This window comes from Centroberyx gerrardi, chromosome 14, assembly GCF_048128805.1.
Source record: "Centroberyx gerrardi isolate f3 chromosome 14, fCenGer3.hap1.cur.20231027, whole genome shotgun sequence".
Lineage (NCBI taxonomy): Eukaryota > Metazoa > Chordata > Actinopteri > Beryciformes > Berycidae > Centroberyx > Centroberyx gerrardi.
Window position 1 is genome coordinate 15043082 of NC_136010.1, and position 27636 is coordinate 15070717.

General features: G+C 44.8%; 2 protein-coding genes across 5 annotated transcripts; one reads left to right on the forward strand and one right to left on the reverse strand.

Annotated features, from left to right (window-relative positions):
• Positions 1-711: 711 nt before the first annotated feature.
• On the forward strand, positions 712-17940 carry tasorb (transcription activation suppressor b). 4 transcript variants are annotated; one of them, XM_071920765.2, is made up of 23 exons: positions 712-1098; positions 2725-2870; positions 3234-3326; positions 3441-3513; positions 4101-4192; positions 4297-4431; positions 4564-4688; positions 4820-4851; positions 5063-5168; positions 5468-5571; positions 6167-6276; positions 6903-6975; positions 7091-7165; positions 7290-8147; positions 8789-9099; positions 9222-9324; positions 9542-10380; positions 12493-12615; positions 13382-13541; positions 13639-13747; positions 13910-14088; positions 15650-15784; positions 16109-17940. In XM_071920765.2, the coding sequence occupies exons 1-23, from the start codon at positions 789-791 to the stop codon at positions 17419-17421; spliced, it is 5604 nt and encodes a 1867-aa protein (XP_071776866.2). In that variant the 5' UTR covers positions 712-788; the 3' UTR covers positions 17422-17940. The 4 variants fall into 4 exon arrangements, with proteins under 4 accessions (XP_071776866.2, XP_078144495.1, XP_078144497.1 ...); XM_078288369.1 differs by having other exon boundaries at positions 16112-17940; XM_078288371.1 differs by lacking the exon at positions 15650-15784 and having other exon boundaries at positions 16112-17940.
• Positions 17941-24277: 6337 nt separating this feature from the next.
• LOC139928277 (amphoterin-induced protein 3) lies at positions 24278-25735 on the reverse strand. Its single transcript, XM_071920756.2, has one exon. It carries the CDS (start codon positions 25733-25735, stop codon positions 24278-24280), a length of 1458 nt encoding a protein of 485 aa, XP_071776857.2.
• Between the last annotated feature and the right edge of the window lie 1901 nt (positions 25736-27636).

Here is a 27636-nt window from a genome sequence, read left to right on the forward strand (position 1 = left end):
GTGCGTGCGTGTGCGTGCGTGTGTGTGTGTATGTGTGTGTGTGTGTGTGTGTGTGTGTGTGTGTGTGTGTGTGAGAGAGAGAGAGAGAGAGAGAGAGAGAGAGAGAGAGAGAGAGAGAGAGAGAGAGGGAGAGATTGTACCTGGACAGCGGAGGATCTGGGTTGCTGCCTACTCAGCTCCAACAAGCAGACCCTCCACCGCGCAGTAGCCTACATGAATAGCAGGTTGTGTGGAATTAGTGTTTGTATGAAAAAAGAAAGAGAACATTATCATTAAAAATGCAAACCACAAGAACGGTAAAAAGTAACATAAACAATAGGTTATAAAAGGTCAAATGTAGGTAATTTAGAACCAGTTACCTCTAGTTTTGTGGCAGGATGTGACATATTTGGCTTAGATTTGGCTGCAATTGATGTTATCTCTTCATCCATGAAGGTTAATTTGGCCACTATTTTCACAATCTCTCTCTCTCTCTCTCTCTCTCTCTCTCTCTCTCTCTCTCTCTCTCTCTCTCTCTCTCTCTCTCCCACACACACACGCACGCGCGCGCGCGTCACTTCCATTACATCAAATTACTAAATCAGTTCGCGCAATACATCTGTGGGCCGCTAGGTGGTGCGGATTTTCTTGTATGTAAACAGAGTGACGGCAGCGTTTTGCAGTGGTGGAGAAGAACGTGTACGTCATTTTCATAATGGCGGAGGTTGGGTGAGGAGGAGAGTGTGTCTGTGAAGCGGCGCCGTATCTAGAGAGCTACATTGCCCGCAAGACGTGCACGGTGCCCGAAAATGGCCCTGAACCCCAACGCGGAGGGGAAAAAGGACACAGAATGTTCCGAGACAGGCGAGCTCCGCTCGGAGGGGGGCGAATCCGTGAAGAATTCGCCGTCAACCGCCACCTCGGCCACAGCCAACCAAAATGGCGATCAGACTGGATGTGGAGACAGTGTAATGCCCGAACAAGAAGCCCCTGATCGGCGGAGGAGCGTGCAGACAGACGCCCGGAGCTCCAGCAGCTCGCCCTTGCCTGGCCAGAGACTGAACGAGGAGTTGCCACGAAAAAATTTTCAAATCCCAAGGAAGATTAGGGAACGGAAAGGTGGTGCCCTTTCGCTACTATTTTGAACAGAGCCTGTCCTGTCTTTCATAATTCTGCTGCTGCATGTTGCTAGCTTGATAGCTAGCTGGCCTTGCTAGCTTATCAATGTTAGCGGAATATTCACTGTCGCTTGAGGTTAAAATTAACGTTGCATTGTTAAGTCCATGGATAACCTTGATTGGTCTGCCGAGAGGAGCGTTAGTCTTTTTGCAGCCATTGCTTTGGTAGTCTGGCTCAGGTATCCAAGATACCCATAAGCAGCAGGCAGCTACGTTACTGTGAAGGCGCCTGAAAGAGGCACCTGAAGACTGCCCAGTGAAAGCCCACCTTGTTTGGTTCTGACAGCTATTCATGGGAGCCTTGCTGTTGTTGTGATGGTGATATCATGAGCACGTTTCAGTACTCACCTGACAGCATGTGGGTGTCCTCTTGACCACAGTAAAGTGCATAAGATTATCCACCACACCCATCTCGTAGAAGGTCTTAACAATGCCATGACACTTTGGTGAAATCTAAATAGGGATGCTATCACCCCACGAGTGCAGACACACACTTCGTGTCATTGGTGCTTTAGTGCATCATTTCAGTTTAATAGACCTGAGTTCAAATCATTCATCCTTTGCAGCCTTCTACAATGCCAATGAGATAGCTCCAGTACTCAAACCAAAGTGGCACATTGGCAATGGTCCTAGGACCTTGCATTGAACATCAGTTATTTGTATATATGCAAAGTTGAGCAGAAGTAGCTGGGCCTATCGTTTGAGGCCTCTCAAGGCAGCCTTGCTTGCAATGTTTGGTAAACTTTTCCCTCAGCAGGTTGCATGTTTTGATGTGTAAAATGCCTAATAGCCCAAGTTGGAAAGGTTCACACAAATGGCTGCGAAGCCAAGCCAGGACAAACCTGGCTGTGTGTGCACCACTGTGAGCTGTCTCCAGACTCCAAGTGACTCACATGAGAGATGTTTACTACTAGCAGGCCCACAGCTTGATGGTGATGATATTCCATGCAGGTAGTCTGTAGACAGGCACTGGTGGTTTCACTCCTTTGGATATGTTTGGATTGAAATGATCCACCCTATCTAAATACTGACTGATGCAAGACTGGTCACGCATAGACAGTGGTTTGTTTATGCAAATGACTGTGGTTATTGTTGTTTATCACCTTTTCCAATCCTAATACTGACACACCTTTCCCAGAGCACAAGTTTTGGTAAGCTGGTGTGATTAGCTGCGTTTAGCAGATGAGAAAATAAGTTCCCCATAGAGTGCTACTGCTTCATTGCAAGCCCGTTGAGCTATACTAACCTACATGCAGAATATAGCCAGAGTCAGAGAATAGCCAGAGAAGTGGCTCACCCGGCATAGAAGTATGAAACGTCCTTCATGGGCCTGCTGGTGTGAGCCCCGCTTCCTTGTGTTGCCATGAAAGGAATCATAATACGAGCCCGTGTTGCATGATTCCAACGATCAGCTTGATGAGGAGGCCGTCTCCTGTTAGTTGAATTCAAGTTTTGTTGTGATTATGCTGCTTTCTGCACTGACCCTCTTCTCCACCTGCACATGCACACACAGGTACACTCTGCTAATGCCATATGCTAATCCACCGATTCCCCTTTGTGTGTGCAGGCTTGTACCAGTTTCTCCCCCCTGACAGCCGGGAGTTTGAGGACCTTGTGAAGACTCTCTCGTCATTTTACCTAGACTCATCATCACGAGGAACCTTCTCCTACTGCAAGGCCAGGCTCATTCACAATGAACTGCTGGAGAAGGAGGTTGGGCATTGTCTTCCTGTTCTCCACACTGTGAACATCAGCATTTAAGTTGCTCCTTTTTAAAAAAAATACAAAAAAAAAAAACGGTGTTGTTTTGTAGGTTACAATACAATATAGCAAGAATGTTGTTGTTTAAATATTGAGCAGTCTTCACAGCCAAGGTCTGAAAACGACTAGATGGTGCTATAATCCCAAAAATGCACTTGAAAGCACATGCTGAGAGCAGGCTCTAATAAATGTATGACAAAGTGTAGGAGTTTGCTCTTCCAAGTTGCGTGTTCTAAAAGAGCCGTGTGCTAGAGTTTATGAGTTACAGATTGCTATAACTTATCATCTTTCCTGTCTACTCCTTTTGCCTGCCAGTTTATAGAGAAGCGGAGAGAGATGAAGCAAGAGGGGCGCACTGAACAAGAACTGGCTGAGTCTTACTGCTTCCTTTTTCCTGACAAATCCAAGGTTAGCCTGCCTGCAAAACATCACTCTGAGGCAAAAAAAGATGATGGATAAGTCATAGACTAAGATTGGCTTTTTACATGATTCTGAGCTTTGTATGTTCCCTTGTATCTCTAGCTCCAGTGGATCTGTGAGAAGGGTCTGTCGGTTGGGCACTCCAGGATTACTACGCTAGGAAATCCAGTAGTGGGTAAGTTGGCTTGCTCTGTGCTCTTACGTGTTGCTCTTGACTTACAAGGAGACTCTGCATAGAAGTAGACGTGATGAAAGTTTTTTTTGTTTTTGTTTTTTTCACTCATGATAATTCTCTGAAGGTTGGCTCCCTAACTAGTTCCATTCTTCTGAGGGATTTTGATGAACAGCTTTGTTATTGATCTAGGTCTGAGGATGTTTGATTTGCTGTTACTGTAATGTAGGAGTTAGCATGAGCCACTTCTGGTACGGCTGCTGTCTTTATCCTCTGGCAAGCAGCTTAGAATTTTGACGTGATAAAGTTACAACGGAAGATACCCAATACATGGCTTAGCAACAGCTGAGAATGGCTCCAGTATATGTGACAATACATAACTTAAGTGTTGGCTCTGAGCTGATTGGTGTAGTATCAGTGCCTACACAAGGAATTAAGGCTTTGCCTCAAAGTGTTTCTCAAAATGTCAACAAGCATCAACAAGTAATTAACAGTGATGATGAGTGTTGATTACGATTCTTTCTCTAATGCATTTTGATGGAGTATGATTATGATGCTTGTCCTTTAATTCAGTTCTTTTGTCATTTTAGGTGTTTATCTCTCCAAATTCTCTGATTTGCTTCAAATTAACCCATTTGATGTGGGCTTCTTTGGGGACATGATCGTTTTTAAAGTTATGAGGGTATGGAATACCATTCTACTTTCCTGTAATAACAACCATATGTTCATGCTGATGCTACTAATTCTTGTGGGACCTCCAGCCAACCAGTATGTTTTGTCTCTCAGGGCCGATTAAAGCACATCCATGAGAACATGCCTAAGAATGCTATGGAACCTACGACCAAGTTTGACTGTCACGTGTCCAAAAGTGCCAATAGGGTCACGTCTTTGCTGTCATACAGGGCCTTTGAGCTCACACAGGTGAACATGGGTTCCTTATGGTTCAATGATTGTACGAGTGTATGTGTGCTTTATCAATGGACATTTTTAAAGTTTTAATGTCTGTTGGACTGTATTTCTCTATTTGAATGGATCTGTCTCTTTGCCTTTCAGCAATACTTTTTTGAGTTTGCATTCAATGAGATCAAGGCACGGCCCAGGCATGTGTGTCCATACGCTGTGGTTTCCTTTCAGTACAAAGGCAAGGAGGCTGCATCAGCTCCTATGACTGCACACAGGTATGTTTTCTTGTGGAAAGCCAGCATGTATTTTCAAGTGAGGAGGAGTGCACGCAACACAACATGTATAGCATCTCCACTGTGTTCTATGGTTGATTTTTAAACGGGTTTTTTCTTTCTCCCATTAACAGGTTCAACACTATTTCCCCTGAAGGAAGTAGAGGTACAGCATTTTTTTTAAAGTTCATTAGCATGTTATCTTGAAATATTTGCATGTCTCAGTTACAATACACAATCTAAAAAACATATTGAACTTCAAACCTGAGACTGCTGTTGTCACATCTAACTTATGCACAGAGATTTTCAACCATAAGCCTGGATTTTTCTGTTTACATCATGTCTGACCTTTGACCTGTGGTGTTGATGCCATGTAGGGAAGAGCTGCTACACTGTGTGGAGTGGTCCGCTGGTGAACAAGGGCCAGGAGCTGTTCCAGGTCTGTTTACGATCCTCCACGCGCCCCTACCTGCCATTCAAACTGTGAGTAAACCTTCACCCTCACACCTGTGTCTGCTTATCTCTAGAAGCACATACTCAGTGTTATTGGGATTTTTTGTTAATCATTAATGACTGGGGGTGTGCTGTAAAAGATTTCTTACATGCTTAACCTTAACATTGTATGTATTTTTTGTGTGAAAACAGGAAATATTTAAGAATGTATTTATGCAAAATGTAGACCTCCATTTTTTTGAGAGGCCTGATTTGAACCGTAGTTGTGTATTCATGCTGGTGGCGTTTGTGTGTCGCTGTCTGATTGATCTGTGTATGCCCTCCTGCAGGCCTGAGAGGCTGGAGGTGAGTCGGGGCATGCAACTAGAGCAGGTGAAGAGGAGGATTCCCCCTGTGCTCTTCTCTTGGGACACCTACAACATCTCACGTGAAGGTCAGTGAGGACAATCTCAGGTCAATATTTTGCTTAAGGACACCTCAGTAGAGTGGATGCTTGTTGTTATGGGGCTTGAACCCAGGTCGTCCTGTGTGGGACGATCTCCCTACCCACTGAGCCTCCTTAGTGGTTGAATTATTTTTGTTGATTGATTTGAAAATTCAATTTGTAAAGCAAGTGTACTAAGGCTACATCATGCACTGTATTTCCACATAAAACCTTAGTTTGAGAGTTAAACCTGTTAAAAATGTATAAAAGCTAGATATAGCTATCTCATGTAAACTTATTAAAGTTAGACACAAATTATTTGCAGGAACAAGTACTGCAAATATATTTGAACATGCAAAAACTCTTAACATCTGATTTTAATTCATCATGACTGCATAGAGAATGTAAGATATGTTTGAATGAAGTAGAAAACAAAACAAAAAGTGGCTAGTGCAACTGATAAACTCAAAAGCCCCTAGACAACACATTTGCCAACATTTGGCTAGTGGCTTATTTTAATTTCCCACCATGTTTGTTGATGTCCATCTGCTCTGGATGCGGTGGTTTTCGCTGCCTGTTCCAACTTGCTCTTCCCTGTCCCCAGTGACGAAGGTCGGGATGTCCTGCAGCTTGTTTGAAGTGGTGGATGGAAAGGGCAAGCCGACCAGTGGCAGCCTGGCAGCGCTGGTCCACAAACTGGAGAGGGACAGGATGGTGAGTCACTATGTTACACTGTTACCTAGCAGGACACTTGTAGTGGTCCTGTAGTGTCACATGCGAGTGGTTCTCATGCATGAGATCCTCAAAAAGATAGAGAGTAGATCCGGGACTCTCAGCACATTTCTTGCCTCTTCTGAAAATGCCTTTTCTGAAAATCTTCTGAAGATTTTCAGATTTTATTGAATGCAGAATTGCCTGTCTGTGCTGTAGGTGAAGACATAACAGTGGAGACAGGGAAGGCTATAATTACAAGAACCACTTTTCTACATTCTGCTATTCTGCCACAATCATTTTGCCAACTGCTATTCAATGAAGTACTGGGGAAATTAAGCTTTTACTCCTTTCACTGGGAACCTGCCTGACATCTCGGACCCCTGGGGTTATCTAGGTCCTATTTTGAGAGCCATTGCCATACATTGCTCTCTCATCTAGATCTTCCCCCATTGTTTTAATCACTAAAGACGCCATAATCAGATAGTAAGGCTGAGGCTGGCTTTTTAAATGGCTGTCTGTGTAGTTTATGAGACATGTTAACTTTGTGAAGTGGGGCATACTGTCGTTGCCTTGGTGTGTCGGTGGAGTGGGTGTTTCTAACTGCAGTGTCTGCTCTCCTGGTTCAGGTGCTGGTGAAGCCCTTGTTTGACAGGGGCTTTCTCTTCCTGCTGTCCTCAGCTCAGATGCTCGATGCCAAAGGTGCCAATAAACTTTTTCTTTTGCTCTCACTCTTCCCTTTTGCATGAATTGAACATCTGTTTGTTCCAGTTGGTGAGGGTTAAGCACTGAAGAGGTTGCTGTGTTTGCTTTCTAGAGCGGCGGGGGCGGTTTGAGAAGAACCTGCAGGCATTGTTTGTCTTTCAGGAGTCAAGGATGGTTGTCAAGTATTGTAAGTATTAATATCTATACATCCTTTTCCTGATACATTCTTGGGCCCCATGGGCAGTATGGACTACAAATGCACCTGTGCTGATTTTGATATTTAATAGTAACACCTGTCTCCTCTGTCTCAGCATCCAGACTATATGAGCCAGAGCCACTGTCGGTGGAGCCCCAGCCTGCCATCATGTCCTCCATGGAGCCCTTTGTCCCAGCTCTGCACTACGCCCTACTCAAGCTGCGCCCCAACCCAGGCAAGGACCTGAGCACTGGGGTGGAGCGGCAGGCTCATGATTACCTAACCCGTATAGACAGCGGTACAGTCCGGCCCTTCAGCCTGCCTGAGTACAAACAGAACCTGGACGATCGGAGCAACCTGCACCCAGCGCCCAGACCCAAATATAACATGGATGGCTTGCTGCGCTCCTATGTCCACAACCCTGCTACCTACATCTTATCTCTGACCAAGGCAAAGGACATGATTGAAAGAATACAGAACCCCCTGCCTACCCCAGCCCCAGCCCCAGTGGAATACAGCCCCGTTTCCGACTGGGGTGGGTCAGACAGGGGCTCAGACAGGGCAGAGAGGCCCCCAGAAAAGCCAGCCCAGGACAGGGCACCTCCAGAGAGGCCCGCCCAAGAGGGAGCCCAAGAAAGGCCACCCCCGGAAAGCAGCAGACGGAGGTCAGGGGTGTCCCATTCAAATGGGGCGCAGTCGCAGCACAAATCCCAAGTTGAGTCCCAGCCTCAGACCCAGAGGTTGCGGCTGTCCCAGAATGAGTATGATAAAGACAAGATGAAACAGCTGCTGAAGCTGATCCAACTCCATAAGAAAGCCCTTGTGAAGGATCCTGGGAAGGAAAGGGGGGAGGCTGGGGAGGATGGGGCCTGGGACTCTCACAGTCTGAAGAGGAAACTAGAGGGTGAGGACAGGGGGGGCATGAACAAACACCAACGCACAGATCCCCTGAGCAACGGAGAACCCAGTAGAGGTGAGGAGGGCCTCAGGCTTTGTGATGTTGCTGTTTTGTGTGCGCTTGCACACATGCACAACTTGGCATGAATGGTTTTATGTAAGGATTTGCAAAGGTTTGTCAATAATTCTGTCATTAAGTAAAAGACATGTGGCTACACATTGGCACTATTGAAATATGCAGCTAGTGCATGGCTTACATCACCAAAATGAAATTACTTGATTTTTTGGCACAGATCTTTTTAAACGCGATTATTATTTTTTTTTTATCAAAATGGATGCATTTTGTAGCTAATCCAACTGCAATTAGCTGTCCAAACTCCAGCATGCCAATACTATAATTGTTGACAATTGTTGGCTGCTCACTGTAACTAGGGACAGGAAAAGCCCCTGCTCTACAATTTAAGTAGTATTTATTCCAGTTTTTTATTCCACCTAGCTTAAATAATGTTTTTGTCAACAGCCCGATCAACAGCTTTTTGTTATCCGGACACATTCCTCGTGTGATACAAATGGGAATTGGAAAAAAGTCTTTATTAGAAAGGTTACTGTTATTAGGAAGCTCAGGGTATTCTAACAAGCAACATTTATCACATGCCTCTCATTAACTGTGTGTGTGTGTGTGTGTGTGTGTGTGTGTGTGTGTGTGTGTCCTGCTAGGAGCCCAAGCAGACGAAGCTGGAGATGAGAGTGGACAGAACTACAATCTGACAGCAGTGATGGAGAGTATGGGTATCTACGACACTGACCTGAGGGCCCGGGGCAATGCCCATAGCTCCTCAGTCAACGAAACCCAACGCCTTCTCAAGATCCTGCTGGCCACTCTCAACAAAGCCATGACCCAGGGTTCGGTGTCCGAGCAGCCAAACCATGGTGAGCCCTCGGCGGGCACAGGGAGGAGGGAGCCTAGCATCCCTGACCCGGACCTCAGGAAACAGGAAGAGCCGGCATCACAGACAAACTACACAGAGGTGAGATGTGTCTCGAGCACAAAACAATTGATGCCGGGTTTATTATTCCAGAATATTTTATACCATGCAATGAACACGTTAGGTTAGTTCTGATTAGAACTATTGATGCATTCTCTTTTTAGGAGGACATGGACTGCAGCCCTGGTAGTCCGTTCAGCCCGGGCTCCCCAGTGGAGCAAGCTCACACCTCAGACAACCCAACCTGGAGTATACCCACACATGAAGGTACCACAAAGCAGCCAGCACACACTGATCTGTACTTAGTAGCCATATTTATTTAGATATTATTTATATTATATCTATTAATTATTTCTGGTATCCAATGCATCACTGTAACAAGTTTCCTGTCAAATCAGTTTTGATGTAATTATTAAATTAAATGATTATGTATAGATTGGAAGAGCATCAGCACTTCCTTAATGGCCTCTCTGCTTTCCTTCAGACAAAGCCCAGCCTTTACCTGAGCCTGTGGCAGTGGCAGACAGCAACCCAGAGCTGAAGGCACCTCCAGTGGTGGAAGTGAAAAAGGCAGCCCCACCACCCAGGTTAGCCATAGTAGAGGAGCCTCCCCCCAGGCCCTCCATCAGCCTGGACACCATACTCAACCAAGAGATTCACAGCCTCACCTCTGACATTAAAAGCATCATGCAGACTCATCACATCTACTATACCTCCCAGTTGCCCCCACGGTTGCCCCCACGTCACTCGTGGCTGCCCAACAGTTCTTTCTCAGACTTTGTTGTACCGTACGTCACCTCTGTCCCGGTCCAGGGGCATGTCAAAGCACTATGTGAGAAGATGGGCAAGTTGATCCCAGCTCCACCTCCTGCCTCCAAGGTTTCTCCCCCACCTCCCCAAGTGGCCACGTCTAATCTTACACCGCCGCCCACCGCCACCCCACCTCCCAAAACCAAAGTAGAACCCTCTCAGTCCAAGAGCGCCGCCTCCTCTCACAGCCGTAAACTGGGCACTGTCAAAGAGAAAGCATCCACTAAGACAAAAACAGATGCTGCCTCGACAGGGTTGGGGGGAGAGATGTATTCTCCCTCTCAAGTCACAGACTCCCCAGAGTCTAATTCTACTCAAAACCCCAGCCCAAACCCGGGCTCTGCTCCCGGCACTGGGTCCAACCTGCTGGCCAACAGCCTGATTGGTCAGCTGAAGCCTGAAGTGTTCAGCAGCCTGGTGGAGATCTTCAAGGACGTCACCAAGAACACAGTGAAATTCTACATCTACTCTGGGGACGAGGGGGACGAGAGCACCGTCTGCAAGGAGATCAAGGTAAGATACGGGCTTCCCATGTGGGTCTGGAAAGTGTGGAATATATGCAAGAATTTCCAGGGTTTGAAAAATTTGGAAAGTGCACAGAAATTTTTGGAAAATATGGAAAAATATTGTTACTCAGTCCCCGATACATATTACTGCCCATTTTACGTAGTTGTACATCAATTGAGTTGACAGACACACTTCCCTGCCACTATCAACTGACATTATAATGAACACCAACCAAATCCAAAAAAACCCCCATCAAATCCAGCCAAAAATAAAGGTCTGGAAAAAGCATGGAAGTGGAAATGGAAAATGGGTAGGGAACCTTGACAGCATTAGCTCCCTGGGAGGCTTTGGCAGAGCAACCCCATTTCTAACATTGTCACTGTTTTTATTATCCTCTGTTATGGTCCATATTGGCAGGAAAGAGTCAGTGATGATGACCCATCGTATTTCTCAATCTGCTCTTTCTTTTCGTTAGGGGAGAAAAAATGTCAACTCACAACTCCTGGACTGCCATTGTTTTATTGGAGCCAGAGAGCCTTCCACAGCTGTCTGCAGTAATAAATTGCACAGCCATACTCAAGTGAAAAGTACTGTTGTATGTAGTATTGCTACCGGAGCACAGGAACAGACAGGAGTCGATCTGATCAGTTATTACATTAGATGATGCATCATTGGAGAGGAACAACATGAACAGAGTCAGTGATGTCAGTCTGTCCCTGTACTGTGACAGTCATGTGATGTATATACAGTGTTTCCCACACATAGACTTTACTTGGGCGGGCCGACCAGGTATATTAACGGCCGCCAAAGTATATTTGGCGACCCATTTTAGCATTTTTAAAAAAAAAATTTTTATCCGTCCGAGAGAACGACGCCATCCGTGATCGATTAACTAGTGGACAATCTCCCCTCGCTCTACCCCTCCAGGGTTTCCCACACATAGAAAACTTTGTGGCGGGCCGCCACAATATCAGTACTGACCGCCACAAATTTCTTTTTTTTCACTATTTAATCGTAGAACTGCGTGTAGCGCATTGATTCGCTCAGCCCCTAATTGCTCCACGCGATCTCTCTCTCTCTCTCGATCTCTCACTTTCTCTGTCTCTCGCTCTCTCTCTCGCTTGCTCTCTCTGTTGCTCCCCCCCTCTCTCTGTCTCTGTTGCTCGGTCTGTCACTCTCTCTCGCTCACTCGCTCTCTCACCGGACCCGTCTGTTTGCCTCCCACTGCACATGCGTGAGGGAAAGTTTTTTTCCATGCCAAGAAGACGGCCGACCGAATTCCCGAAAAGAAGAACTAACAGTTAACGTTACTCGGAATACAGCTGAGTTTACGAGATTAGCACGCTGTATAGCCTAGCTGCTAGTCAGTATCCACTGAGTGGACTGATAACGTTAATATTAACTTTTTAACTCTAACGCTGAATGTTTGCTCCCTCAATCCAGATTAATATTGAAAAATATTTTCAAAGAAGGAAAAGGACTCGTCCTGAGGGGGAGCAGGGACAGTCTGGACCAGAGGAGCTGCTGAGCAGTAAAACAGAGTAGATAATAATGTCAAAGGCTGTAATGTAACGATGTAAAGATACAGGAGAGACTGACAGCCAGAGAGATGTAGCAGGGCAGAGGGGCAGAAAAGCAGATTTCTCTGTAAAAGGGGTCTCATTTCTATTCTTCACCTTGTAGACAAAAGCAAGCAACAAACAGAACAGTGTAGCACTGTTTATATTTTTAAGTTATGTTATCTTTGACACAAAGTACTTTAGATATATACAGGTTAGTTATTTGTTTGACATAAGATACATACATGACAGACTAAATAGCAGACTATGTCGCCACATGACTGATAACTGACATGGCCCTGAGACGAATGGCCCTGAGATGGTGTATCTTGTGTATATCTGTTTTATCTGTCCCTAAGGTTTAACCTAGGTCAACCAACACGTGTACAGTACCACAGTACAAGTGTAGGAATAGTAATGTGATAGACTACCCCCTCTTCTTACTCACTGCATATTCCGTGTCTCTTTCTGTATGTGTGTGTGTGTGTGAGAGAGAGAGAGAGAAGCATTCATCCATCTGTCCCTAACAACAATTATGTCTCTCCTGTCTGTCACCAAGGGGTACTTGATAAGTCTGGGAAACAGCGAGTGCAACCCGCAGACCTTTCTAGAAAACAGCAGCAGTTTAGATAAGCTCCTCATCATCATCCAGAATGAGGACATCGCTGCACATGTCCACAAGGTACCGTCACCTCCCATCATCCTCTTCCAACATGGTCACTGTCACACTTCCAGTCTGTTGTTCAGATGACTCATTGTCAGCTGATCCAGACAGACCTGCTCCCAGTGATCAAGCAGAAAGAATTGCATTTTTCCACCTGCTGCAATGTATTGTGGTTTATTTGGCTGTCGAGTTGAATTAGTTTTATTTCACAGTTAGGGTTCTTTGAATATTAAATCAGTATTGTGTAGAGTTGGGACGATATTCTCTCACAATACGATTCGATACGCAATATGTTTGTATTCCCTGTCTGTTGTGTTTTATTTCTATTTAAACTGTAACTGGTGTGCTGTCTTGGCCAGGTCTTCCTCGGAAAAGAGATTTCAATCTCAAGGGACTTCCTGGTTAAATAAAGGTTAAATAAAAAAAGTACAAATAAATGGGGTTCACGATTCGATACAACCACGATCCGATGTAATAAGTAAAAGTTGCACAGTCAAAGTATGACTGCAGAATTATGTTTATTTCTGAGCCACAAATCTTTCTAGCAATGGCTTTGGCTTGCTAGAATGTAAACAACGATTCATAAAACTCATTACAAAATGCGAAAAGTATAATTTCGATGGAGAGCTTGTAAAATAGTGATGGGCAAGCCGTCTCATTTGTGATTACTACAGCAGAATAAAATGTAGCTAATATCACAATTGATTTTTCTGCCCCATATGCACATTTTTGTATTGTGATATTGAATTTCAATTTGTAAAAATCCTTTGTCTTCCCCCTGCAGATCCCAGCCTTGGTGTCGTTGAAGAAGCTGTCCTCAGTGAGCTTTGCTGGAGTGGACACTCTGGACGACGTCAAGAACCACACCTACAACGAGCTGTTTGTGTCTGGAGGCTTCATGGTGTCTGATGAGTTTGTCCTCAACCCTGACCTTATCACGCAGGGTAAGTTTTACTCATCTGTCTGGGATCTGTGCGAGGTCATGGAAGTGTCAGTTGGAGATAAATCCTAACAAAGTTTGTGTTCTATTGTCTTGTCCAGATCGGTTGCAGGGGCTGCTGAAGTTCTTGGAGGAGCAGAGCACCCCTGAACACCCCTGGCAGTGGAAGGTGCACTGCAAGTCCCAAAAGAAGCTTAAAGAGCTGGGCAGGTCAGTGTCTTAGTAGGGGACTGATCCAAAATAGTAGTGAGAGAGGCCCAGAATAGTAATGATCACATTGCTGTGGTAAATATGAACCAAAGCGTCACCTAGCCGTGAGCAGTGAACAAATATATGACTCTGTATTGGTACATGTCTGCTGTCTTCTCATAGGTTGAACACCAATGCCATGGGGCTGCTGAACCTCCTGACAGTCTATCAGAAGAAGCATCTGGTGGAGTTCCTACCTTATCATGAGTGTGACACCCAATCACGTCAGGCCCCAGATCTGGACTGCCTGATCAAGCTCCAGGCTCAGCACACCCAGCAGCGGCACCTGATCTTCCTCACAGGTATCATCATCCTCTTCATCACGGCCATCAGCTAAATCGTTTTTGCCCATTGATCTGACACAAGTGTGTGAATGTGTGTCAAAAAGTGTGAACTTCAGATTCAACCATTAATACTGGATAAATCACAGAACCGAATTTGTGTATCTCTGAAACTTGTTTATGTAAGGTGTTTTCCTCAATGCCTTCAAGTTGAATAAATGATATATAATAGGGATGCCGCGATTGATTGGCCAGCAATCGGAATCAGCCGATATTCAGTATAAATATGAGATCGGAGAAGTCTGATAATGCTTTATGGTCGCCGATTGCAAAAACCGATCGATGACGCAAAACACGTGAGCCATGTGCGTTTGTTTACATAATGGTCTGCACCGCTGTCCGCGGTGCTGAACTGGACGACGGTCGAGACCAGAGGTTTGATTCTCTGCCCGAACCCGAGCCGGGGTAGGAATTTCCCCTCCATTCCTCGGGCCCGGGTCTCGTGGTCAGAGATACAACGTCTTTTTTTTTATTTATTTTTTTATAATAATTGGGGTGGGGAGTAAGCTATTTGGTGTGATAATCAGAATGTTATATGTATTATAATGTAACCTTAAACCTTGTGTATCAATCACTGTGATCGATACATATTCATATCTCAGTCAGCAGCGGCACAGCGTCTCCTCTCTGGCGCCGTGCGCACGCAGGCAGGTTGATAACCATGGATCCCGTGCGTAATTCGGAACAGATTTCTGTCATTCAAATTTCTCTGTAATCCGCAAAGTCTGATTGTTAATTCCTTGTGTCAATTATGTTTTTATCACCAGTCAATCAAAGGTTACGATTTGAAATGTAAGTGTCGGGTTTTCGCTGCGGCACCACACTCGCTTTGCGAGTCCTTTGCAAGAGGAAGTAGGCTATTCAGTAAGATCCCGCAGGTAATTCTGAACAGATTTTTGTCATTCAAACAACTTGGAATTAGTTTACTTATAAACAGCCAACTTACTAAGAAAATTTCGGTTTTAAACCGGGCTCGGGCCCATAAATGCTTAAGAACATTCACTTAGGCTATACAAAAACAAAGACTGAAACGGATATATATCTTCGGAGGGTGTCTCCATTTATTTAACTCGACTCAACAACACAGGCAAGTGGCAACAGTCTGAGTCTTGTGCTTCGGTAATCTCACTAAATCATGTTGTGCTAGAACGCACATGGTTTTGTTTACATAATGATCAAGTAAATATTGAGGTAGGAAAAAAGAAAATGTGGATACTTTTTAACCCGGACTCAATTTGATGGATGAAATGTAGCCTATGTAAAATGGAAACTGTTAGACCTTTAATACTGCTATACCAGCTGCTATAACAAAACAAAAAAACTATCGGTATGGCCGATCGGTATCGGCAGATATGGCTCATAGACGATCGGCGGCAAAAAACGTTATCGGAGCATCCCTAATATATAACCATTTGATTTTTTACATTTTAGGGGATTAGAAGCTTTACTATTGTTTAGAGCCCTGTCCTTGACTCATTCAATATGTGCATTAAACGTTGCATTTTGTTGCTTGCTGTTGCAGAGAGGCCGTTTGAGATGTTCCTACAGTACTCCAGAAATGGAATAGTGATAGCGAGCATTGATGACATCCTGAGCGGTTTCCACAGCCTGATTGGCTCCATCAATCAGAACGAGCTTCCAACGCCGCCCTCTACTGGTGGGTAGTGTCAATAGTAACTTCATAGTCCAACACTAGGAATACTCATATCATTTTGCTGTAGTATAATGGCTTTGCTAAATTGGCTTGTGTCCCATACAATTAACTTGGTACTTGGCTGAATAAAGATGGTTGTACTACTACACATACATCTTTTTCAGGGCTTTGATTCTGTGAATGCATTTGTAATACATTTGTTCACTTCTGAATGTCTCTCTTTCCACTTTCCCCTACCTTTCTCTCTCTCTCTCTCTCTCTCTCGCTCTCTCTCTCTCTCTCTCTCTCACTCTCTCACTCTCTCTGTGCTCTATCCTGCTCTCCCAGTAGTGCATGATGAGTGTGTGGAGGAGGAGGACATGTCGTTAGACTCTGATGACGGCGAGCCCACAGCCATATCGGAGTCCTCAGAGCAGAACCAGGAAGCTGCTACGGAGAAGCCCCCACAGCCGCCCCCACCGGAGACGGAGGAGTTCCGTCCCCCACTCCCAGACCAGCAGGTGACCCCCGAGAGCACTCCCAACCTGTCTGACTACGCTGCTCTCAAAACGGCCATCTCTCAGTTCAAAGCCACCAACCAGCTAGGCTCGGGCTCCTCAGACGTTGGCAGCATGTCACCCGGAGGCTTTTCTGTGAACCCCCACCAGAGCTTCCTGTGTCCTTCAGCTTCCTGGGCATCCTACGCTGGCTCTTCTGGCTACACGGCCTCCCCGGCCTATCCTGCCTCACCCTGCAGCAGCACCCACGAACAGGACTACCGGCCCCCAGCCACAGCCTCTACCACAGTCCCAGCCCCGCCTCTCATAACCACAGCAGGACCTCTGGCCAACCTGGCCTCCCTCCCCTTGGAGGTCAAACCTCCCCCTCCGCCTCACCTCATGATGATGGGTCATACATATGGCTCTGACACTGGAGGGTCTGGGGCTGCTGGGGCCTTCTCTACAGGCGGTGCTCGCTCACTGCCCAGCACAGCTGTGGAGGCCTCTCCACTCTCCACCACCCTCCCCTACACAGACCAGAGTGACGCCCAGCCCAGCTATATGGGCAGTGTATCTAAAAGTGCTAGCGGGACCCCCACGCAGCAGACAGACAGGACACTCAGCGGACCTGGGGAGGGTGTTTGGGGGACAGCAGGGACCAGCACTTGTGAGACTGCCAACAGCCAGGGTGCGGCCACATCTGGCTCAGCGGCCCACAGTGGGCTCCCCCAGAGCGGGGAGAGGGACTGGACTGAAACCCTCGGTGGCAGCACCCCTGGCAGTCAGGGGGGAAGGACTCCGGTGAATTGCGCTGACAACCTTGGAGCTGGTGTGGGTGTTCCCATAGCAGCCACCAGGGGGGGCGCAGTAGTCAGACCTAAGCTGCCTCCACATCCATTGAGTGGTGGAGGCTACAGCAATATAATCATTCATGGACCGATGGCTCACGGGGCTATACGGGGTGCTATGGGTCCTGGTTCATTAGGGGGCTACCGAGGGAGAGGAGCCCCACCTGGAGGGCCTTGGCCCAGGCCAGGACGAGGACACGAACGGGGGGAAGGGGCCGGAGGTGGACCCTGCTCTTGGGGTTATCCACTGGGAAGGGGTGGGGGGCAGGATTACTACCCGGACTACACATACTCTCACAATTACTCCCCCTGAATAGACAATCATGGTGATGTAAAGGGGAACATGAACGCCATACTCCAGAGACTATTAGAGCTGGCTGAATGTATATATTTACTTGTCATAAACACATTGATTTAAATCATTAAATAAGGATCCTGGTTTTCTACATTAATAAAAATTGATACAGGCAGTGCCGAGTGTCCTACTGTCGTGTATACTGTATGTATGCTCTTTCCATGTGAGCTGTTTCAGACCCTGTTCAAACCACTATATTTATATTTGCCAAGAAATGTAATGGCCTTCCAGCTTCTCGGATTTGTCATGTAATTTCTGTTTGTCCCAATTTTGAAACGGTTTGTGAACAAGGGGGAAGGCTGATATTTTTTTAAAGAAAAAAAAAAAAAAGAAGTGAATGAAACTTCACTTTTGCTGTTGGTTTTCTTTTTTTTTTTACATATTTGGTTGTTCAAAAAATCTATTAAAATAAAACGTTTCAAATCTTGTTTGTGTGATGGGTTTGATGACAGTGTCAAGCAAACCATTAAAAATGTAAACCACAGCTGTCTTACTGTCCTTTCACTCATACTCCAGGCACACCTCAGATAAGATGGAACTTAACTGATCACCGATGGGAAATTTGGCTGTTGCAGCAGCAAATGGTAACAAGATAAGGCAAAGAAAAATGGAATAGAAAGAACACAACAAATGGGGGTATGAATGTATGAAGAGGTTGAAATTAGAGCATTAATAGGGTGTGCAGAAAAGTTAGCAGTAGAAGTAAATTAGATTTAAAAAATACTGAAAAAATATGTGCAGTATTAAGTCAAAACATGTAATATATTACAAATGAAAAACAATAGGTGAAATTACAGCATATATACAGGATGTTCAAAATGTGCAGGGAGCATTAAGGCTACATGAATGTTTTCATCCTCCATAAACTGATAATACATTTGCCCTCTTCTCTTATCCAATCTGTACAGATGAAAATGTTTGTAGCTGCTTTGGACGAAAAAAAAACTGCCAAAATTGTGAGATGCCAAACAGCTTTGAGAAGCAACTATTAGGGCCTGGAAGCACAATTTTAAACCTGGGGCTACGTCTATTTCTCTCATCTAATTTTTCACACCATAAACTGTATGATTACTTTTGGTCTGAATATGGGCTATATTTTTGAAACAGCAAGTGTCTCTTCACTTTCAGCAGCCTAGTGCCGTTTCACCTGAATATCTTAAGGGCCTTCAAACCCCCAAAAGAATTGACTCTTATTGACAGAATAGTGCAACTTTGCAACTTGATGAAAGTGGAAATTTCAACTACTGAATACCAACACTATTTTGTATAAACCAAGTGACATAATCTAGAAACACTAATACTGTTTTCTTATCTTGTATGAAAACATTTTTTCTTAGTTTCTGACAGATGGAAATGGAAGCTATCTGGTTAAACAAAGAAACTAATTTGTTAGGGTCCTATTTGATATTTCAAAGCTGTTCAATTTCACACTGCATTTCATTTTATACCTGTATTTTTTAGATTGGATTACATATTAATCTTGTTGAGAGGTCAGAAATGCTAGTATATTACATTTCTCCCTTGAAAGGGTATGCGCATGCCACTGAACAAATCTCACCCAGAAATGACTTTTTAAAAGCAGACTTTCAAAAAATTCTCCCTGGGGGAGCATCTTGCCCCCGGACCCCTCTCGCATTTTTGGGTAAGTGCCTTTTTAAAGATTATTTTTTATGGCATTTCTGCTTTATTAGACAGTTCACAGTGAAAAGAGACAGAAAAGATTGGGGGGGGGGGGGGGGGGGGGGGGGGGGGGGTGTAACAAAGCAGCAAAGCTTTCAGGCCAATTTCAAACCCAAGACGTTGCATTTACATGGTAGGCGCTTTGCCAACTGAGCCACCAGGACACACAAGTTGCCCTTTTAGAGAATTTGCCCCTGTCCTTTTCAGAGTCTGTGCACACCACTGGCATTAAGTATTAATATACACTGTAGCCTCTAAATTCGGAGGAAAGGATTACTTTTAGACCATGACAAAAGATGCAAAGCACTGCAGTGGAAATGTGAGAGTATGGATCTTTTAATCTCTAGTCTCCAGAGTGGCTCTCTGCAGGCAGGACTTGTAAAGAGCAGCGTGGTATTATTGCATCCATTTAAAACCCTTTGAAACCGCATGCTGAAGGTCATTGGTCCCTCGGCTCTACCATTATTGAAAGGATTATTAGGAGAGGTAGGTAATGTTCTGTGTTGTTTGGGTTGATCATGCTTTTTTATTACCTCGTTGGAGAAAACAGCAGAGGGCGCTGTTTTCTGTTGACGCTCAACTGAGGGAGACTCGTCCATGTGGGATGATTTGCCTTTTCTCCAGGTAGAAGTCGTCAGGCAGTCACCCAGTCCTGCTTCTCTTGTTTCGCCCCCCTACCTCAGCATATGACAAACCTCCTTAATTTCCAACTTTTATTTGCCTATTTTCAGCTTCTATTAGGCCCTGAAAGACAAAACTGAGCCCGATCAGCAGAACGGCACGTGCCGAGCCGGGAGAAAGTAAGTGAACACATTTCGATGAAAGTGGATCTTGCAGAGGCAATTTTTTTTGGTACCTCAACTAATTTACTCTAAATCCGGATGTGGTTTGGCGCATAAGAAAATAGAAGCTAGCGAACTTGAACGCATCCTATCCTATAATAACTTTCAGAAGAAAATATCAGCAATCTCTTATGATAGTGATACTGTAGGAGGTAAAAACAAACAAACAAAAAACATTAAGTACGATAACCTCACTGGAGCATCACAGACAGTGACAGACAAGTAATTGTAGGAATATTCCTTCTTAAATGCAGGAACTGTGTGTGTAGATTATTATAATTCATTTATTCCATTCTATAATGTCCATCTCAGTAAAGGTCATTAGTATTTTAGTGTGGAAATAATAATGAAGGCGTCTTCCTGCTCAAATGCAGCTACTGTATGTGTAGACTGGCTTATTGAAATGTGTGGTCAATGTATTTTATGGTATTTATAATGTCTATCTCAGTAAAGGTCAGTATAGGTGGAAATAATGAAGCTGAATTTCATCAAAGCTCATTGATATGTTTCAGTGAACAAGTTCCCTCATAAATATCCTTTGCATAGGAGTTTTATTAGTGCACCAATATCACCTGCTGCTCATGTTGGAAACTGACAGATAACAGCAAGGAAAGCTCTGTGACCACCTAAGGAAGAATTAAAAGACAGGAGGATATTGTAGTAAAGCAGTCAGAGGCAACAATGTGAAACTTCAGTACTTCTAGGTCACTGTGCTTGTGAAATGCCATAATATTTGAACAAATTCGGACCTGATGACGCCCGTAACAGCCCCAGAGAGACCGTGTGAGGAAGCATAATGCTTCTGACATGCTGAATGGTTTGTCTAGACCAGAAAGTATCGCTGCACATGCTCATTTGGTTTGTTTGCGATGATGTGCGATAGATCCATAAATCTGCTTAATGAGGCGTTCATGTGCGATGTGCCCCACAGTGATCTGATTGGGCCCACAATCCCGTTTGACATGTAGACACCCAGATGCTTGATAGCGCTGCAAAGACACACTGCTGATGTCTAAACTCAGAACATGGCCTGCGTTTAGATTCAGTGCAAAGGTATGATAAACAGCCTGTTGTCTGGTGCACAGCAGGACACATTTATTTTAGTCTTTTTGGTTTGCTACCTCCCAAAAAAAGATCTATAGTCACGCTGTGAGAGATTCTGGTGAAAACTGTGTATCCGCGTGTGTTTCTCGAACACATATACCAAGTAAAGTGTCCAATTAGAGTGAGACAAGGGGTTTTAGTTGGATTGGTGACACTGGGACACGACTGAGCCCGTGTGTGGGTGTCACAATGTCTGAGAGATGTGTGTGTATCTGCTGCAGCTGGATGCCTCCACTCCTCCCTGATGACTGTTTTGGCAGTTCAGTAATAGTCCCCGTTGCCAGTCGAGGCAGCCCTTCACCAGTGAAAGCAATGCCACTTGAGCTATTCAGAATAAAACTCCCCATTCACAGTAATTAGATTCTTGAATAAAATCATTTTGAATCCCTTGGAACCCGACCAAATCCCAGAAAGCACATAATCTGGGAAGAGAAGTGCATGCTTTAATTGGAGCGTGGTGGGGTGTTTTGCTTTGGGAGAAGGGCATCTTTTCAAGCATCAAGTGGCCCTTTCCTGTACATCTGTGTAACTTGTTGGAGCAGTTCAGGATAGATTGTGCAAGTCAATAGATCGAACCTTACAAAACCCACGTATACTCTGTCTCCGTTGGAAATTTGTATCTGATTTTAATTGTAAATATCTGTTTGGACTAATGAAAGTAGGGATATTGTATTGTACTACTCTTTTATGCCTCTGTTTTTTAAAATGCACTGTGGAGGCCTCTCATTGTAAGTGAAGTACTGGCAGTCCTATACTTTTTTTAGATTAAAAGTGGTCACCAAATGGCATTAGAATACAAACTTCAGTAATCCCAATTTTGAAATGCTGTTAATTCAGGTTCATTCCTAAATCAGCTGTGCGCTTACATAAGCAAGGTCATTCGCAGGCGCTTTGTGAAGGGACGTCCCGTCATTAAGTGATCACATCATGTCCCCTGTGTGTTCATCATGTCAGAAACAATGAATCCCTAACCCAGCTGTGTGTGCTGTGTCAGAGTGGGGAACCAGATTAGAGGGATTAAAAAACAGAGAAATTGGCAAAGCACCTGGTTTTTATCCTTGTGGTAATCTCCTAAAACCTAACCTCCACTCATCCCTCCATGTAATGTCTATAGTGCGCTGTCACTGAAAAACAACTGGTCAGGACAGACCCTGATAGAGGATTTTACCGCACACGGCCAAATAACGGCATGTTATGTAATTTTTGTACAGACATTTGAATATTATTCACGAGGCTTGCTTACTGGTACCAAAGCACTTTAGAACTCTTTTTTAAATATTAAAAGTTAATTAGGATTATACAGTGTTTCACAATTTTCTTTTGTCATTTGTCATACCAGCCCATCTGTGGGCCTTCATCATAAGGATGCTCACGTTGTTAGTGGTATACAATAGAGAAAGCAGTGCTCTCTCAGTTAAAAGGATTTTTCCTCAGTCAAAGAGCTCCTTCAGTTCTGTTCTGTCCCAGTTTTACCCACTGTCTCCCATGGATTGACTCATTTCTACCTTTCTGTCTGTGAATTTATATTCAAGTTGCACAAGAATCTTAGTCTCCTCAGGCTCGAAAACAGTCATGTTTTAATTAAGGATTTGGCAATAATCAAAGGCCTCTCCTCTGCTGACTTCCTCTCCTTTGTGAAATGTAAGACTAAGATGTGTGGTTACTCACTACATCTCCTTGACATTATATGAAGGATTACATCTAATCCTATCCAATCTCAATGCAATCTTTGGTCCCATCCACTGTTTGTATCAAGATTAAACCACAATCTGAAAACATTATAGATGCGTGGACTTCCATAGATTGATTTGTTTCCTTTAAGGCCATTGTTTGTCTCAACAAGTATTGAATATCCCTTCATCTCCAACCACCCATATGCTGTCTTTGGTCTTTCATGTCACTGACCTAATGTTCTCATCCCACACACTTAAGTCCTATCCAGTGCGTGTGAATCCTTACTTTAACATATTTCATCTCTGATGTTGCTGTGTGTAATTCTGTCATATGAAGCATGTTACACTGAATCAACAAAACAAAACTATACAAAACAATGCGATCCCAGATTGGTGTCAGATTTGCTTTAAGTATTTGTCACTTCAGTTCAGATTTAGTGGTTGTTTGTTCCTCAGTGTTCAAAGTGTTTTTTGCTGTTTGATCAAAGAGATCCTGTCTTTGAGGGAAAGTCCAGTGCGTGTTTGCTTTTGGTTTGTTGACACTCCTAGATTTCTGTACTATGCTATTTGCCAGATAAGCAGGATGCTGATAGAGAGTCATTATTGTTTGTTGCCAGATTAATGCAAAAGGTTCATATGAGATATGTATATGGATGATGCATCGCTGCAGGATGCGCTCCTGTTTTCTGCAAGATAACATATTTAAATTTTTGCTGATAGCTATGGCTTCTGGCCAGAATCAAATTCATTGATTTTTTCACTGTATTTTAATTCCTCCTTTTTTCAGTATGCTAGTAATACTGTTGAATTCCACCATATTTCAATGTATGCATTTGCTTCAAATTATTGCCTACTACCACCAGGACGTGCAACTGATGCAAAGGGTCTGAAACATTTATTAAGAACATAGGGAACAGAAGTTTCCAGGAGTTGGATAAAGTTTTCAGTACCTTATGTTCAAGTTACATCTTATCAAAAGATATGGGCTGTAGAGGTTAGGTGATCTTCAGCTGTTGCAGTGCAAGTGCCTATCTCTACCACACGAATTACAGACCACTTCAACTCAACTGGAATACACAAACTGAACCTACTTTCTAAACTACATTACAGTCATAAACCTACAGTGCTTTTCCATGGCTTTTAATCCTTGTTAAACAGTTTCTGTGAAAAGCCAGCTTCATTCTCCGCTCCCAGTAGAAACGTCACCCCCAGTCTAGTGCGGTACCTGAGTACATAGAAAAGTTATTAACTGATTTTTAGGGCTGATAATGGCTCTACTGTGATTTAGCAATGTCAGTACTCCGAGGGTAATAAACCAAAGTTGAAACTTTCATTTCTCATCTCAGACAACTACTGGCCAAATGACAGAGAAGAGCAGAAGTGGAGCAGAAGATATTGCTTTTTTCCCCTCTTTGTTCACATGGCCTTTTAACCACGGCTGGCAAAAGTCAGGGAAAGAGAGATGATATTCTTTTTCCTTCACAGCGTTTACACACTAGTGGGAATGATTTATTTTCACGTCTCACTGCTAGTTCCTGAGTAAGGAGTTTTGGTCGGTCCTGAGGTCTCCCACTCCCACTGCAAAGAGGACTGGTCAGTGTCGGCTTTCAGGCATCCGTTCTGTTCCTCCATCACTGGCTCCATGAATGCCACATGCTTATTACTTCGCTCTCTGTGGCCGGCGGAGGGGGAGAAAATGGAGGAGAAGCTGCTGGGGTCGTAGGTGGCGATGGGGATGGCTGGAGGTCTGGGCTGTTTGCAGCAGCTGCAGCGACACGGAGTCAGGTAGAGGTACATGAGGATGAGGATCATGGTCACCGCGCAGCCCAGTAACGTCGTGTATCCCGTGTTGAACGATTCTGCTGCGGGCCGGACCACGGTCACATTCACCTCACGGGTTGCGTTCAGCGTCTGTTTAATATCCACTGCTGTGCATACGTACAGACCTGAGTCATTGACTTTGACTGCAGAGATCTCCAAGGTACCATTAGGAAACAGGCTAATTAGAGTATCGTTAATGCTGGTCTGGGTGATGTACCCCTTGCTGGGGGAGAGCCATGTAAATGAGAGGTCCGTGCTATTGAGGGACGTCTGGCAGTCTAGACGGACTCTTTCTCCCTCAGACACCACTATGCTGGAGAGGAGCACGGTCACGGGCAGCGCCACCGTTTTCCCGACAGTGCAGTTCTGGAAGAAGCGGTTGTGACGGAGGAACCGGATGGAGGCGTGGGAATCCCCGTAGATCGAGCAGGTGTGCTCATCCATAAAGTCTTTCAGCGAGTCGTAGCCCCTCATTTCCCAGTGCCAGAACACACTGTACATGGAGCACTCGCACACCAGAGAGTTGTTGTGGAGGAACAGCCCCTTCTGCACCAACCCTGGCAGGGCTTTCACATCCTCCCATGGCAAAGTAGTCATGCGATTGGACGAGAGGTCCAGCATGGTCAGGAAGGGATGACTGTGGTCCCGGATGGAGAAGAATGGGAAGTCGGTGATCTGGTTGAGGCTGAAGTAGGCCTTTTTTAAGCTGCTCAGACCGCTCAGCGTGCCACCCTCCACCCGCGCGATCTTATTGTTGAAGAGAAGGAGCTCCTCCAGTCTCCACAGCCCCTGAAAGTAGTGCTGCTCCACCACACGGAGCTTGTTGGAGGACAGGTCAAGGTGTCTGAGGCCGGTGGCGTTGTGAAACACAGCTTGGCCCATGGCGCTGAGCTGATTGTGGGCCATCCGGAGGTTTTCCAGCCTGGGCATCCGGTTGAAGCTGCCTGGACCCAGCCAGGACAGATGGTTGTAGCTGAGGTCCAGGGTGATGGAGGAGGAGGGCAGGGAGTGAGGTAGTTTGGTCAGACCGCTGGAGCTGCAGCTCACTATGTCAGATGTACAGAGGCACATGGAGGGGCAGGTCTCCTCAGAGCCATGGAGAAGGAGGCAGAGCAACACCAGAACAGGGCCTGGGTACAGTCCAGAGGTCATTTTTCTGCACGTGGGTTCCTTAAAGATTTCTTATCCCTGTGGCTCTCCCTGGTTTAGATGAGAAACAGTATAATGATAATATGTTAAAACACTATTCCAAGCTATTCAATGGACACATTCTGCACGGCATGTGGTTATATGGTTAATGTCATATGGGAAACCCTTAGGATCTATGGAGGAAGATGAAAAATGGTTCAAAATGTATTAGCCTCAAATTCCTTCACTCTAGAAAAATCTCATAATCCACTTCTTGAATTTCATTTATGCAAAGCTACATGTCTTCTTTAACTTTAAAAATTAAAGATTAGTTATGCGGATCTTAGAGCCGAGTCACCTCAAAGTATTTAGAGATATCGCTATAAATGCAGAAAAATATGACACATTTTTCAAGTGCTGCCATCATCCTCCGCTAAGTAGGGAACACTTAAATACATTGTGAGAACTTGATGCAACAGTTAAAAGTCATACTCATGAAGATAGGAGAATACTTTTTAAAGAGGAGAAAATACTTTACCTTAAAATAATGTTTCTTCTCCACTGGTATCCAGTGACTAAAACCTTGTTGTCATAGATCGATTCAATCAGAGTTCCCACTACTGACTGACAAGTCATGAATCTGCAGGGAAGAAGGAGGAAAAGTTCACACCATATCCTAAGAAGTGAGCAATGCAGCTCGCTTAGTTACTCCCACTCCCAGAAAAAATAACAGTCCCAAACCACAAAGCCCAGAGTAAACTGTTGAACAAAAACATGAGATTCTCACTTTACTGGGCTTTTTTCTGTCTCGAAGTTGCATTCCATCGATGAATAACCCTCCACATCGCTGCCTAATCCTTATCTGTCTCTCAGATCCTCCTCTCGAGGCTCCTGGGGAACAATATATTGCTCTAGCCTGCTTCTTCAGCCAAGTTTAAGGTCCCCTACTGGCTTTCTCCTTGCCCCAAATGAGAGTGCCGCTTGACAAACATCCTGCAGCGCTTTGCGGCGTATAACAAACGCCAGAGAGCTCACTTAATCTCCCACAATCCCCTCCTCCTCCTGTGTGTCATTTAGAGACCAGCCTTGTGTCTCCCTCTCTCATCATTAAGTAATGATGGTGGTGGCTTCCCTTCCCTCTCTCTGTCCCGCTCTCTCTCTCTCTCTCTCTCCCTCTCTCTCTCTCCCTTATCTCTCTCTTATCAACAGTATCTCAGTTTTCTCACAATATCTGTGTTGAATTGTTAGTATTTCGGCTACTAACAGATTAGTACAGGCTGGGTGCTTTCCTCATGAGTATTACTGTAAATTTGTTATCTGGTAACTTTTCACCAGCAATCCCAGAGGACCGAAAGTTGGCTATGCCTAAATCACTTTTGCCTGTTTGTAGCTCCGTCTCCATGTCGCTTTACACATTACTGTAAATGCCTCCATCCCTGCGTATTCTCCTCACTGCATGAATTTGGCAAGGCGTGTCAGTCCCTCTTCATCCCTCTGTGCACTTTGTGAGCTTCTGTGCAGAATATGCTTCCATGCTCTCTTACATCAGCTGTGTTGGTCTTTCCCTACCTGCTCTCCTTACCTCATCATTTCTATTTTAGTGGATTTGGCTGGATAGATTTTACCTGTTTCTCTCCCCCTTCTCTCTCTTTCTCTCTCTCTCTTTCTCTCTCACTCTCTCTCTCTGAGTGCCTTATGACTGCATAAGGCACTGTCCCTCCTTTATTTTTGAGCCCCCGACATCCTTCCTTCCCCTTCGCTGTGGGTTTGACTGGATAGATGCTGTCCATGCTGCTTGGTCATGGTGGTCCTGACAGCTCTGATTTCTGTCACAGTGAATTAGCTTTGCCTCCCAGCAGCCGCCTCCTCACCACTACCCCCAACCCTCCATCCCCCTCCCCATAAGTGCTCGGGGCTTTGACTGA

What these genes read in the sequence shown, in the direction of transcription:
- tasorb (XM_071920765.2), top strand. Translation starts at nt 789, where the DNA reads ATGGCCCTGAACCCCAACGCGGAGGGGAAAAAGGACACAGAATGTTCC. An exon ending in GCTCCTATGACTGCACACAG is followed by an intron (nt 4,689 to 4,819) that starts GTATGTTTTCTT and finishes TCCCATTAACAG; the next exon opens with GTTCAACACTATTTCCCCTG. An exon ending in AAGGATGGTTGTCAAGTATT is followed by an intron (nt 7,166 to 7,289) that starts GTAAGTATTAAT and finishes CCTCTGTCTCAG; the next exon opens with CATCCAGACTATATGAGCCA.
- LOC139928277 (XM_071920756.2), bottom strand. Translation starts at nt 25,735, where the DNA reads ATGACCTCTGGACTGTACCCAGGCCCTGTTCTGGTGTTGCTCTGCCTC.